General features: G+C 35.8%; 1 protein-coding gene across 1 annotated transcript; it reads right to left on the bottom strand.

Annotated features, from left to right (window-relative positions):
- Positions 1–2,515: 2,515 nt before the first annotated feature.
- LOC117321522 lies at positions 2,516–10,491 on the bottom strand. The gene is made up of 4 exons (XM_033875953.1): positions 10,237–10,491; positions 9,154–9,347; positions 3,894–3,983; positions 2,516–3,214 (listed from the first exon to the last, which is right to left on the bottom strand). The coding sequence occupies exons 2-4, from the start codon at positions 9,338–9,340 to the stop codon at positions 3,099–3,101; spliced, it is 393 nt and encodes a 130-aa protein (XP_033731844.1). The 5' UTR covers positions 9,341–9,347; positions 10,237–10,491; the 3' UTR covers positions 2,516–3,098.
- Positions 10,492–16,295: the final 5,804 nt, after the last annotated feature.

Below are 16,295 nucleotides of genomic sequence, written 5' to 3'. Positions count from 1 at the left end.
CACGCTTCTCCGTGAATCCGAGGTAAACGGAACTTTTCACGGGGCCATTTTTCTGTTATGAACTGTCACTGATTTCGGACGAACGAAGCGCTATCTCTGCCCAGAGCGGTCATCCCTTACACTCACTAGTGACAAATCTGGTTAGTGATTGAAGGGACCCTACTGATGCGGTACATAGCAAAAAGTGACCCCAATGAAATATTCCGTTTATTACGGGTTTGGGAAGACGCTTCTCAGAGTCGTATCTAACAAATGTTGAAGTTGTACAATAATATAATCCTATGATATGATGAAAATATCATTTGATATAGTACACTATATTTCTATACCATATGTCACAGCTATTGCGTTTCTTATGTCCCTGTTAACAGTCTAAGTGGTCCTAAATTCCATTCCTATTACAATACGGTACATGTATCTAAGACCTCAAAGCAGCATCATGTCTTTTTCCAATCTGGAAATTTCATAAAACGTCGGTGCTGGTGAGACAGTGTCGATTAATTAATGGCCGGTTGAATGACATCGGCTCTTTTTATGACATTTTTGTTTTCGTTTCCTAGGAATAATTCTTTTGATATAACAAGATATCTGCTGCGGATATATTTATACTTTGGATACGTATGACGATATTTCCCTATTTCTCAGTATTTTCTCCACGTAGCAGGTATTATTACTTGACTCCCATAAACATTCCATAAATATTTTGTTTAATAACTATAAATGGAATTTCAAATTATTTCATTTAGTGATTCCAACGCTTTTTCAATTAAACTCTTAATCGATTGCGATATGACGGGTTTTGTATACCTATACCATTTTGTTGTAATCGCACTGTAAAGTATGTAATAAGATTCGTCACGTGACACCTTCCTCCAAAAGTCGTGTGAATTCTTAGTTCCGTCTACTTTGTTCTAAGAAGGAAGCATCTGATTCATTCACAGAAATAGTCACAGAAAACATCTTTGCCTTTATTTAGTAACGTTTCGTAAAACATTTCCATTCTAAAAATGAAGTATGTAACAAAGTTACAAACTCGACACGTGACAACATCCTCCAATCAGAATTTGCAACATGCATATAATAAAATACCTAAATTCATTTTATATTTTATTTTCAAAAAATAAACAATGCAACTTTTGTACAAATATAAATGCTGAATTTATTTGGAAAGGATAAGGAAAATGATGAAAGTGTATTTGCCTTTGACAACGTTAATTACATTAAAGGTAACAGATCAGTCTTTGACTGACGATGTCACTCTCTTCAATATGTTTTGAAGCATGGTTTGCTTTTGTTTTACACGGCAAGTATCAAAATGACTGCTAAGATGTGTATAAATTGGAACATCTCTGTATTCATTGTCCATCATGGACGTCAATGGATATATTTATAATTCTGAAAAAGTTCCAGACGAGGCGGACTTCTGTGTCCATATCTTTTGTAATTGTACAATTACTTATTCCATCACACAAATTTGATCCTAGTAAGACGTGTTAAGATCAGAGTAAATGTACGCAGAGTCAATTACGACGGTCAAACTTCATTAGATAAAGGTCTAAAATTGTTTGGTCTTTTTTGCTGTCTGCTCCGGCCTAATAATAGGTTTGGACAAACCTTTGGTTTTGGTTAAACGCGGTGGTGGTGAGGAGTATTGAGAATGAGATATTTGAATCATTCAATAGGTGAAACACTTGTTAAATACCTATTCGATAACCTGTCCTTAGAAACGTATTTGGGTCATCGTAACAAAACAAAGCAAAAACAAAAAACGAATAAACAAAAAAATACCTCTCCCAACATTTTCCCATTTGTATTCTTGTTTTCTACACTTCCGGATCCATCAGTAGCATTCATTCGATTTATTCAAAAGCCTTTTTATATTTAATTCAGGAACAAAATATTACTTTAAATGGTAGAATGAAACTTAACAATTCCCTCTTCGAAAAGTTGCGAAATATTTTTTTTAAATCAGAGGACATTCCCAGTTGAAAAGAGATAAATAGAATCAAAAATAGAAATCGCATTGATAAAAACACCTGACTTTTGTACGTTTTATTTGGCTGGAAGGGAAACCATGGAAAATCTTTCTGGGAATGTCCTCACTCTCGTTACCTATCTTAATTCTTTTAAAATATTTCGTATGAATTGTCATTTTGTCCTTGTAATAATGACGGTATGATGATGTATTTTTTGTGTTTTATCTGTGAAAATATCTATACCTGTAGATGTACATTATACAGCACTACCTCAGCTGTTGAGGTGGTCAGGTCAATGTCATCAGATGATACCTGTAGATGTACATTATACAGCACTACCTCAGCTGTTGAGGTGGTCAGGTCAATGTTATGAGATAATAAACAGATTGATATCCCGGTATTTATACCTATAGATGTACATTATACAACACTAACTCTGTGGTCAGGTCAATGTTATGAGATAATAAACAGATTGATATCCCGGTATTTATACCTATAGATGTACATTATACAACACTAACTCTGTAGTCAGGTCAGATGATACCTATAGATTACAGTATACACCACTACCTCAGCTGTGGAGGTGGTCAGATACCTGTAGATTACAGTATACACCACTACCTCACCTGTGGAGGTGGTCAGATACCTATAGATTACAGTATACACCACTACCTCACCTGTGGAGGTGGTCAGATACCTGTAGATTACAGTATACACCACTACCTCAGCTGTGGAGGTGGTCAGATACCTGTAGATTACAGTATACACCACTACCTCAGCTGTGGAGGTGGTCAGATACCTATAGATTACAGTATACACCACTACCTCACCTGTGGAGGTGGTCAGATCAATGTCATCATGCTGTTAATAAACAGATTGACAACCCGGTAGTTATACCTGGACATGGCAGATGGAATAGGAAAAGATGAAAACGTATAGTTAGATAAAACAATAGATAAGTCATGATTTAACACATATTGTCTTAATAGGCATATTTGATTGTTCGTAATTATTGTATACTTGTCACATTTATTCATGGTATCCATATTATGTTTACTTGGACAAAAGTGAAAATTAAACTCTTTCTATAACCGATTATCCAAGTCCATGTTGAGTTTTTGCTTAGCCAAACCTAAGACTGGGCATTCGCACATTCGGACTGTCGGAAATCTGCCGGACTTTGAGACCGGAAAGAAGAGCAGCTACTTTATCCACAAGGTTGTTCTGATTCCGCTTCACTGGGAAAAAAAGAAATTGCACTGATCAATAATACGACTAGGAGAATACTGAAGACTGAATTGTTCTGGAATTTATTGTTATCAACCATTAAATGGTGTATGCCCATATACCGACATTTTTGTCACTACAACAACCGACTAGTTTTGGATGTTGGACTTCATTGGTCCGATACTATGAGTAAGCATTATTTATCATGATCTCGTTTTGTTCACAGTTAAGCATGGTCTTCCGGGCGTCTATTATTATCATGAAATATACATTCCAATTGATATCAGTTTCCCAATACTTCGGCATCCTCACAAATACATTATATGTATGTGATATTTAGATCGTTTGTTGTTACCTGTATATGGTGGAGAGTGGGAATGTATACAGATAGTGAACAAGACCATATTTTATGACGTTTAGAAATTAAGATATTTCATAAATTCATTATTTCATGAAGCCCGGCTTCTTGAAGGTTTGAATCATTCCCTCATTCATCGGCATCTAGACGACCTTGCCTTCTCGAGACTCAAAAGAAGACGAATGAATCATAAACCTAAGATTGTTACCATTTAAGGAATTGACTGAGTGATTGTTTGATCTGCATTGATTTTGCACCACCAAAACGAATCTGCTATTACGTTTTTAATCTGAAAGATCAAGCACAGCGTGGTAATAATCTACAACATTTACCTGGGAACTGAAAGCTTTCTATAAGACTTGGCTGACTCTGGTCCTCTAAATCCCGGAATCGTAGTTTCTTCAAAATCAGCTTCCGAAGATCTAAAACGAGAAGATACGTAAATAAAAAACTAAACGTATGTTATGATGAGGCAGTGAATTAACGAAATTCCGACATGGTCTCATGTTAAAGGGATTAGTCAGGGAGACTGTCAGAAAGTCAGGGAAATCGATCGTCGCGTGTCTAAGCAAAAATGCATTTCAATAGTTTATGGTATGTACCAGATTGGGTATAAATATTTCATTGCTTCCAAGGTATTTAGTTGAAACTTTAGACAACTATTGAGTTACACGGTTTATCCATGAAAGAGTTTACCATGAAATCTGTCCAAAACAATAACGAAGTACCCTCATATCTTTCATGTAACACTTTATTTAGATGGTTTGGAGGAAAAACAGTTTTGTGTAATTACGAATTTACATTAATTTATTTGCATCAATAGTGAAATGCATTAATTTGTTACTGTCGAGCATAATGAACACAAGAACATATTTAAGTATCAAACTGCATTCAATTAAAGGTTAAAGGTCATATAAACGCCCTCTGCATGATAGGTAAATAACATGAATCGCGATACCGGTAGTTCAATACTAAATTTCCATCCATTACCTGATACGGTAAAAATAATCATGACTGAAAATAAAATAAAATATATCTTCAAGAGCCTCTGGAATGCAGAATTGGCGGAACAGCCCATAGCGCGTGCTCCCATTCCCGCGACGGAAAATTTTCGTGCGGTTTCTCATGGAATGGAGACTGACAAAAAGTTCGTGGAAAAGACAGTTGGTGTTTCCCCTAAGATGTTGGGTTAAAGGTTAAATTGTCTATAGCGAGAACCGGCTATAACGAGAAGATAGTCCACCCGATCTCATTTTATATACAGAGTTCACTGTATCAGTAACAGAAACAGATCAATTAATCTGTATGATGTATGGTAAATAGGTTGGCTTTCTTTGAAAAAGGAATCATGGAGTCTAATAAAAATAAAGAATGTTAAATATATGTTGCTCTGTTGTTGTTTACAGAAACTCTTTACATACTACATCTTGTCATTGATATATGTAGGTCTTTTGTTGTTTACAGAAACTCTTAACATGTCATATCCTATCATTAATGTTGTTGTTTACAGAACTCCTTACATGTCATATCCTATCATTAATGTTGTTTACAGAACTCCTTACATGTCATATCCTATCATTGATGTTGTTGTTTACAGAACTCCTTACATGTCATATCCTATCATTAATGTTGTTGTTTACAGAACTCCTTACATGTCATATCCTATCATTAATGTTGTTGTTTACAGAAACATTTTACATGTCATATCCTATCATTAATGTTGTTGTTTACAGAACTCCTTACATGTCATATCCTATCATTAATGTTGTTGTTTACAGAACTCCTTACATGTCATATCCTATCATTAATGTTGTTGTTTACAGAACTCCTTACATGTCATATCTATATCCGTGAAGCGGTGTATTATTCACGCCAATATGGTACTATCCGTCGTCTCCACATTCATGCGACCCTCAATACGTAAATACCAGATAATTAGCCTCCAAGTACGTCTGCTATTGTCAACACTGACGGTAGAATAGATCTGAGAATGACAATAAGCCTACGTCCTTAAAAAAGGGTACAAATGGAAGACAAAATCTATTTATATTTCACTTTTGTCAAATCAATCACATTTCTGCAAAACAATAATCCAAATACTAATTTCCGGACTACGGCCAAGTGCCGCAAAACTTATAGGTAAGTGTAATTTTGAGATTTCTATAGTTTTGTGCCATAAGGCCTTTACATATGTGTTCTCCAAAAATAAACTGGTAACAATAGTGAAACCAATGTATTGATCATAAAGAACTGTTGATATATTAAACGAGCATAGTGCAATATACCAAGAAAGTCTTATTTAATCTTTGATAACGAGACAAACAATCCCGACAAAGGATATTACCATTAAGTTATAATGTTATACTGAACAACAACATCAGATATCAAATATCTTTAACCGATTGATATTATCTTTTGTTTAAATATTCAAAAGACAAAGCAGAGTCTCCAGACTTCCCAACGATAATTCTATTGTCATAAATAACAATGACGTTTTACGGATGTTTAAGAAGTAAGGAAATTAAACGGAAACTTTATTTATTTTACTACACTTTGGGAACAAGTTATATATATGTTTGTTTGTGTGTGTCAACTTAAATCAATCACTCCTGTTAGCACGGATGATTGAAATGTGCCAGGAGTTAACCAGAGAATCCCCACGTGGTCGGGTAAGTGACCATATACCTTCTCATGTCCGATCGGGGAATCGAACCCCGGCCGTCCTGGTGAAAGTCTAGTGTGTCACTACTGTGCCATTCGACCACCCTTTTATAGCTGCACAAGAAGATCGGATACTCAGGTACGTGGAATGATATCATATATAATGAAAAATATTTATCTAGGGAAATTATTCCACGATAAAGCGCTGGAATCCAAAGATCTCAATAGAAGAAGGCATTTCATTCTTCCTCACATTAACAACACATGCCCTAACCGCAGCATTGTGATGGAGAGGAAGACATGAGTGTTTCAGCGCTGACCTTACAGAGTTGAGCTGAAAATATGTGGACTAAACTGTTCCCTGTACAAGATTGAGCGGGAATTTACTGATATTCTAAATTGTTTTTCGCGAAGCTAAACTACGCTATAACATTTTAACCTCTAACCGTATGACACTATTAACAAAGATTACCTACAGAACTTCAAACCAGCCTCTTCAACGTAAATCTCGATCTTTACTTACAACGTTAACAGCAGAAACTAAACTTTATATTAAGCGTGGTAATTTCAATTCTCCAATTGTTAACCTCCCACTTCTTGTTAGTAACATACATGTTTCCCCTACCTAAGGTGTTTTGATTCGATATTCTACGTCTTCTTTCCGATACAAAAACAATACGTGAGTGAACTGCTGACAGAAACACTAACAACACAGGGTTTCAAAAAAATATAATAATTTTTTTTTAAAATACAGGTTTGATAAACTACGGGGAGATTTTTAACCGTGATCCTAATAGGAAATACCGAAAAAACTGTATTATATTATCTTGTGCGATATGAAGTCAGGCGTGATTGATATGACTCGGATTTTTACACTGCAGATGTTGTTAATGAAGCAGCAGGCACTTGGTCTTCCAGAACACCAGGGCTGGTTCCGATTGTTCATTTTCAAAGGTCAACATATACATTTCTATTTTGTTTATATGATCATTGTATCGATTGTGAGTAATATTAACGATTACGTCTACATGTAGGTGTCCCTTTTTGTACTTACTATGATAGTACCAAAATGTACATAAAACCTGTATCAAAAGGCATTGTGTCGATTGTGAGTAATATTAACGATTACGTCTACATGTAGGTGTCCCTTTTTTACTTACTATGATAGTACCAAAATGTACATAAAACCTGTATCAAAAGGCATTGTGTCGATTGTGAGTAATATTAACGATTACGTCTATATGTAGGTGTCCCTTTTTTTACTTACTATGATAGTACCAAAATGTACATAAAACCTGTATCAAAAGGCATTGTGTCGATTGTGAGTAATATTAACGATTACGTCTATATGTAGGTGTCCCTTTTTTACTTACTATGATAGTACCAAAATGTACATAAAACCTGTATCAAAAGGCATTGTGTCGATTTCACATGTCTATTGATAAAATGTGTTAACGTCGGTTCGTTGTCATACCTGATATTTATACCCGAGTGACGTTTACAGTAAACAAGAGTGTATGAGGGAAATCATGTAAATGTACGTCAGAACTTTGGTCTCGGTGTACGAATGGCGAGATGAAAGGGGTGTTTTTTTACGTGTCCATCAACAACGTCATATAAATCACGTCATGCTCTATTATTCGTGAAGCCATCAAAATGTTACACCAAACATGGGATAAAATGGTTTTAAATGGTTTTTAATTTTTCGCTATAAAATCCAAATGTTTTAAAGGCATATTGTGTTCTTGTGTTTTATTGCGGGTGCCAAAATTCGTCTACTTTTTTCTTTAGAAATTTATGTAACATGTATTTTATTCCGTTTTTCATTGAACTATGACAGAATGACATTTCGATGATACGAAAACAAAAATCCGTAACAAAGGATAAAATGTTCATGGAAACATGGCTATCGTTGCTCAGTTGCTCTATATTATTTAGATCTAAACAGTTTAATCTAACAGATTTCCCGGATTATGCTAATGAAAACAACCGCATGTGTGTAATGTTGATACATTATGCGTTGGTGGTATTCTGGAATGGTGAAAGATACGAAAGTGTATTGAATGGTAATATTGATGATAAATAAAAACTGTTTCAATAGTATATTAGTAATGTTGAGATACAAACTGAGACAGCGATAAGATCTCAAAGACACGCTTACGAGCATCAAGTTCATCGAACTGAAATATCGAAACCATGGAAGATAAGATTGTTAGTCAGCATCCGACATCTACCATGGAAATGGTGGTATCAAAGAAACAATACCGATCTAGCTACTGATAGCTCTAACACTGATTTGCTTATAATTGACCCTATTTCGGATAGTCCGTACACGTCAAATGAAGAACGTAAAGTAAGATGTTTTCTGCTACTACAACATGTATATACTGTTTATGAGGAGCAGGAATATTACTATCCAGACATGTCAAGTTAAGGAAGCGTTTGTAGCTCTTTATTCCCTATTCTGGTGAGCTCTTCGATATAAAAAAAACAACGGAACTTTTGCCGATTTATAGTGCTACCTCACTGAAGCATACTGCCGAAGACACCCAGGAGCACACCCCACCCGGTCACATTATACTGACAACGGGCAAACCAGTCGTCCCACTCTTAATATGCTGAGCGCTAAGCAGGAGCAGCAACTACTATTTTTAAAGACTCTGGTATGTCTCGGCCAGGGGACAGAGCCCAAAGCCTTCCTCACGCGGCGAATGCTCAACTAAAGGCCAAAAGTGAGGCATTGTCAAGGGAGACATTAGGAAGAAGAAAGTTGTTCAGAAAGAAGAGAAAAGATAAGATCGCAAACTTAGTCGCATCTTACGATCATGCAATGGGGGCAACAGGTACAATTCTTACGTCCTACCTGCAGGGCAGACCATTGATGTAATGCCTTCATATATAAGAAATAGAATATGTATCAACACTACCTACCTTGTCCTCGCACGCCTTGGATATTTGCTGTCTCGTCATCAAAATTCTCCACGTCGTCGGCGTCCCTTCCTAATTTGGCGTTAGCCGAGAGAAATGAGTTCAAAGGAATGCCACATTCTGAATCACTAATCATTAAACAGACAAACATCAGCACTGCCAATATCATTTTATACGTCGTTATCTCCATATTGTGTCTGAAACAGAGACGAAATATTATTACAAACTAACATAATCAAACTTCGTCTATCATAACCTCCATCTTACGTGTGAGACTGGGAAATTCACATCATTATCTCTGGCATGGTCAAATTAAACAACCAAGTAGAGTTTTCTTTAACTTAATTGGTGCGTATTTTATGCATAAACCCCACGTGATAAACAGTGAAATATTTACATTTCACTTTATCTAAAATAAAGAATTCGGTCGATAAGATGCTGATGCCAAACGATCGCTATTTTTGAAAAAAAAAGTTTGTAAGGTAATCAGTGAATTAATATTATTTTCAAATATTGTATAAAACAGTCCGTAATATTGTACTGACATGCCTGTTCTTCAAGACATAGTCAATTAGTTCGGTTAGGCATATATGAATAATATTTTAATGGATAGGACAAAAGACAAATGCAGTATATGAATAGTACATTTAAATATCAGTTTAGCGATAGATAAATTGTTCGCGGAATTCTAGAACGGAAGTTAGGAAATAAAATTGAGTCTAGACATTATGCGATAGAGAAGGAAGTTGCATTAACCCCATTAATAATTTCTTCAGAACAAGTGTCACTATTCGACGTGGCATATAGGGCAACGGGGAATTTCGGGGACACAAATTTCGACAACAGCGCTAGGAATTTAATAAAACATAAAAAGTCCAACTTTGCAAGTAATTGTGAAGAAATAACTCAGTAAAAAGTAAATGTGGCACATACAGGCAAACGGCAAACACCGGGACTAAAATGTCACCAGCTTTCTATCCTATCAATCTCAAAGGACAATAGACATAAAAGGGAATAGCATCGCTATACAATGATGATATCCGAAAATAAGGTAGATAGGTGCTTTACAACATATAATTAACTCACCTTGCTCGTCCCCTGCTTGCGATAATTATGAAACCACGAGCGCCATCGGTGTCTCTTTACCATCAAGTATATATGCTGTCATACATTGCGCGGGAGGCGTGTGTACGTATGAAACTGTACGACAATCCGCCAATAGCACAACTGGTGTATTGTCTGACAATTATCTTTATTCAGCCAACCCGGTTGTCCTTTCCTGGCATGTCGACAAACAGGAATGGTTTGACAGGAGAAGGAAATTTGCAGATTAACACTCCGTAACAAATACGCATGGAAAGGATTATGAAAAGACCGCCCTAAGCTGTTAAAAACTCTCTTGTTTCCTGGCGTCGCAATTAGTGTATTCGTGCCACTCGATATAGCACATCGATATATGACGGGGCTGTCAAAAGATAATGCCAAGCGATATCCTATTAGCATTCGTCATCTACATTAGTGAGATGAGATGTCATATTCATGCATTAAAATGTCATACATATTTAGATGAGACTTCCCGGAGTTCGTGTTAGCACCCACTTACCAAATTATGAATTCTAGATTTATTGAAATGACGCAAACTATGTCCCGATCGAATGAAAAAAAGTTCCAGGCGACACCAATATGACGTCTGGTCTATCTCCAATTTTGAAAGACTTTTATGTCCATCAAGAATACCCACGTATTATATTACATGGTACAAGGGAATTTTATAGCTATTTCAGTAAAAACAATAATGGTTCTTTTTCTACGAACTGGTGACCAGTGTTAAATCAAGGTTCCTAGTGGCTTTTTATAGATATAGTAAAACGCACAAATCCATGACTTTGACCTTCTCTGGTTGCCTGATTGTCTGTCTGACGTTATACCACAGGCCTAACATAATCTTTTTACGTTTCAACACACGACATAGAACACAAATTTATATTTTCGTTTTGGGAAGGGGTTGCTGAGTACGCCGATTAATACACAGACTTTCTTATATTTCATGGTGCAGCCATGCTGCTCTTACAGTGTAGGTATATATGGAACTACCCGATAGCATAAACTGCACGAGGCTTTCCCAGTCCCCTCCGGTACCCAACACATGCATGAATCCCTGTTCTATTATGCGATTATGCTTTAAAACTTTGCTGAAGCCTATTTGCGATTTATTTTAATAATTGATTTTCGAGAACATTAGTATTGCCTTGCATTTTCATAAACGTTTTTGCTTATGACAATATTGAAATATCATGGTTGACATAATCTAAAACGCAGTTTCCGCTCTGACTGTTGATGATACTGATATACATTAGAATTGGAAACAGCTGTAAAGTACATCACTGTTCTCATTAACACATGCTGCTAGGGACATGTTCGACAATGCATGCATTGGGGGTATCCAGGTACGTGTTCTAGGTTCCCTGACACTGTACACAGTACGTTTGTGAATTATATGATAACTTTCACTTTAGAAAATGATCGGAACCTGTCCTTCCACTCTGAATATTGCAGAAGAGTTATTGTGGCCATTTCAGTGAATGGTAATGTTGACGAAGTATAGTGTACATTATAATAGGTATATAAATAAGATTCAATTACAAATGTATATCAAAATGCATGTTGCTATGCTGATAGAATTCCGGTATCGTAAAATATAATGGATCTAGAGTTTCCTCCCTTTAGGTCACTGCGACCCTTCATTTACTGGTTTAAGTAAAGAGAAATGTATGTGCGAAAGAGGCATTAGAATTAAATTATATGGATGGTACTAGAGGATAAATTAGTCTTCGCGGGTTATTCAGACCACTCTTCAGTTTTCGGTATATACATCAATAAAACAATGTAGTTTTTAATTTCGTGGATACTGATGCCTGTGCATCGTCGACACGGCAGGTTTCTGAGGTCGTCGACTCTCCTGGTGATAGGTGACTGGACATGGGGCTTGCATGGTAACTGGTGCCTATACATGTACATTATGGGTACAACAATGTTCTTACGTGTCTGTATATTATGGTACGGCAAGTTTCTTAGACCTTCGGCCTTCCTCCTTTAGACCATCGGTATTCTTTAAGTTATAAACAAACTTGAAAGTAGTAAATCCATCAATGTATATTGTATATCTGTCAAGAGACTGGGCTATGACTCTCTGATCCGCACAAACTTGGTCAATGTCTGCAATTTTCAGATAGATTAACGAGAGGCCCAGATAGTGGTGTTTTTGTTTGTTTGGTTGGTTGTTGTTTTTTCTATCAAAGCTGCTGAGATGCTCCTTTCTGATAAACAACATTATGTTTGTATGCTCATTCTTTGACTCCTTTCTTAATCTGTTCTTGGAAGCATTCACGACGGGTGCCAGACTTCTCTGCCTCGACCTCTTGGACAACTGGCGCTAGGCCATGGACAACTGGTGCTAGGCCATGGACAACTGGCGCTAGGTCATGGACAACTGGCGCTAGGTCATGGACAACTGGCGCTAGGCCATGGACAACTGGTGCTAGGCCATGGACAACTGGTGCTAGGCCATGGACAACTGGCGCTAGGTCATGGACAACTGGCGCTAGGTCATGGACAACTGGCGCTAGGTCATGGACAACTGGCGCTAGGCCATGGACAACTGGCGCTAGGCCATGGACAACAACACATATGTAAGCGCTGTCTTGATGAATCTGTCCAAGGCCTTCGACTGCCTTCCGCATGCAGTTACTTCAGCAAGTAATTTCAGCGGACGAGTTCAATATGAGTGACTGGGAGCTGCTAACGAAGGGGATCCTCCCAGTGTTCTATTGTTGCCGCACTGATTTTGTAAACATTTTCCGGTATAGCCGTATAATATTCTTTTGGCCCCGGATATGACGCGACAGGTAGCGTTACTGGTCAAGATGAAGTATGTAATTGGTCAATGTAGCGGTAAATGCAAAATGCATATATGCAGTTAAAGACGACACAAAATTAAGATAGAATACAAACTGAATAAGTGGATGTATCTAATAAAATGACACATTAATGAAATTATATTCCTTATTCAAATGCAGTCTTACTATCACCAAAAATGATTCAAACTGACATAATTTTGTTATCCGGGCTTAAACGCATTTATCAATTAGTTCGTCAATTTGTTTCACCAGCAGTTTTACATTATAACCACCAGCATTAAAACTATTCCGTTTATCTTTTTTAAACATAGCTCTTGTTTAACGATATTTCTTGTTGCTAGTAAAAACATTTTTCAAACAGACTGTAAAAATTAAGTAAGAACTTGATAATCGGTTTAGTTTAGCTGTAACAGGATCCAGGCCAATTCCAACAAATGCCAAGATATATGCTTAAACGGGAAAAACAAATCAAATTAGAACGTTAAGTCAAAGGCTATCTAACACATCGCTACCTGTAATTTACGATATACCACATGTATACGACTATAGTGAAGAAAGCGAGTTCCTTGTATACTATATTATATCAGTAATTGATAGTGTAGATCAAATTAGTCCATGGAAATCAAATAACGTTCCCTATCACAAATAATCATGAAAAATTGAGCGGGAAATGCGCAAGTTGAACGTAATAATATTACCCTGTTTGGTTCTCCTTTATTGCCCAAAGTTGATCTAGGCACTTCATAAACTATGGCCTTTATACCAAAACCTCCGCATAGTGACCAAACTGCCATCATTGTCCACCAAAGTGTGGCACGTCTACAGATGGTCCCCAGTTTTCCTGTGTAGTGTTATTGTACAGATGTATTTGGTTCACGTTAGGAGAAGTATGGACATTTTGTTGCCAAATATATGGCTTCATTTGGTCACCATGGTAACAAAACGACAAGCAATATTTTTTGTAATGTTCATACCTTATTAACTTTTATGTATATCTACAAATTGCCATTGCATGTAACATCAACACAAGACTTCAGTGGTTACAGTTTAGAGTAATTCATCATGTTCTAACCACTAACTCATTCTTATTTAAAATTGGAGTAGTTACCTCCCCTCTTTGTGTACTATGTAATTCTGAACCAGAAACTATAACCCATCTTTTATGGGACTGTCGAGAAGTACAAAAATTACTAAATAGTCTAGATTTATTAATGGAAGCTCTGATAATCCCAATCTCTGTAAATAAAAAAAAAAATTTCTTTTTGGCATCCTTCATCAGAATTTACTTCCCAGTAACCGAGTAGATAATGAAATTATCATCATCATAAAGCAATACATTTACAGAATGAAATGTCTTCATAGCTCACTAAATATAAACTCTCTCATTAACATAATAAAGGACAATTATATGATTCAAAAATACATCGCTATAGGTAAGGGTGAAAATGCTAGAAATAAATTTGAAAATGAATGGAAGAAATGGGACAGACTTATTATGTTATAGTTATGTTGTTTCATTACACTATTATTATTGTCATTATTCTATTATTTGAACTTAAGCATCTCAATTACTTGCAGGTTAAGTTGCTAGCTTCCTTCAGTGAATTTGTAATCTGATTGCCCTTCTCACAGCCGATTAACCTTGTTTGTAAGAAGAAAAAATAAGTATAAGTATCTGAACTTCCTCCTCCTCTCTATTCATTCTTTATTTCCCTGTCTTTATTACTCTCCCTTTCATAGTCAATACAATGTACGGATGATTAAACAGTTAAAGATAAATCAATAATGTTGCTGAAATTAATTTTTTTTTTAAAGAACTCCTTTTTTCTGTTATTACTATTATTTTCTTTTTTTTTTCCTTTTGTCTCTTTTCTTGTATCATGTATCTAGTGTTCTTTTATCAGTTACGTAGATGCTAAAATACTGATGTTTCTAGCATATTTTATATGTTAGAGTGGATGTGACTTATATGTACAATGTATACTGTAGTATAATAATTATAAAACATTAATGTGGTATTTTGTAGTACATTTAATGTTATAGGCTGTGTGTGTGTGAGTGGGTGTGTGTGTATGATAATGAAATACTGAAAAGGTTATTCATATATATTTGATATATTTATTGTATACATTAATTATAAAACATTTATATGTTTCCTAGCATATTGTGTATGTGTGTATGTAGTTCTATAACAATGTTTGTTTTCCAGCATACATGTATTTTGTATGTATGTATGGAGTAATGTGTTACATTGATATGTTCTCCAGCATACTTTGTATGTATGTAGTGAGTGATGTGTACAAGATTGTTATGATTTCTAGCAAACTTTGTATGTATGTATGGTGTAATGTGTATAAGATTGACATGATTTCTAGCATATTGTGTGTGTGTATGGAATGATGTGGAAAACAGTGATATGTTCTCTAACATATTTTGTATGAATGTATGGAGTGACGTGAATAGCTATAATGGATGATAAAAATGACATATGCATCACAGAAGTTAGAAAACATGAATGTTTTTTCTAGCAAAGTGTTTGAAGGTGGGTGGGTGCATATATGTGATGCAGTGTGTGATTGATTTTGTAGTAACTGACCTGGTTTAGATGTATATGAGTGAACAGTAAATATCAGCAAGTCATATGTATAATGTATGTTCATTGTACTGCTTAAAAACTGAATAAAAAGTAAATTATAAAATAAAAAAAAACAAACTTTTATGTATACCAATTTTGAGCTTAATATCAAAATATCTCAATTTTGTCCAATGAGAAGACACCATAATGTTTCCATAGTAATAGTTCTAAATTACCCAATGTTTTCGCCCCAAAAAGACGAAAATGAAATATCTAAATTCTCGTTCCTTCGTCGAAAAGACGAGAATTAACAAACCTTAATTCTCGTCTTTTCGCCCCGAAAACGAGACGAGAATTAAAATTTGTTAATTCTCGTCTTTTCGGGACGAAAAGACGAAAGAACGAGAATTAAGATATTTCATTTTCGTCTTTTCGGGGCGAAAAGGGGCGAAAAGACGAAATAACGAAATGGCACAAATCAGCCACCGTAAGTCACAGCTTTTTATCACACTAGTCGATCAGGTTTACGTAAGATTTATATGGGACTGATGACAATACAGTTACATAACTTGACCAAGTTTGAATAAAATCAATTGAAGGACTGATGAGGTATGGGCCATTAAGTAAAACATGGGTAGAGTGACCTAGTTACC

Source organism: Pecten maximus, chromosome 2, assembly GCF_902652985.1.
Source record: "Pecten maximus chromosome 2, xPecMax1.1, whole genome shotgun sequence".
NCBI classification, from domain to species: Eukaryota; Metazoa; Mollusca; class Bivalvia; order Pectinida; family Pectinidae; genus Pecten; species Pecten maximus.
This window is presented reverse-complemented; position numbering and strand designations above follow the sequence as displayed.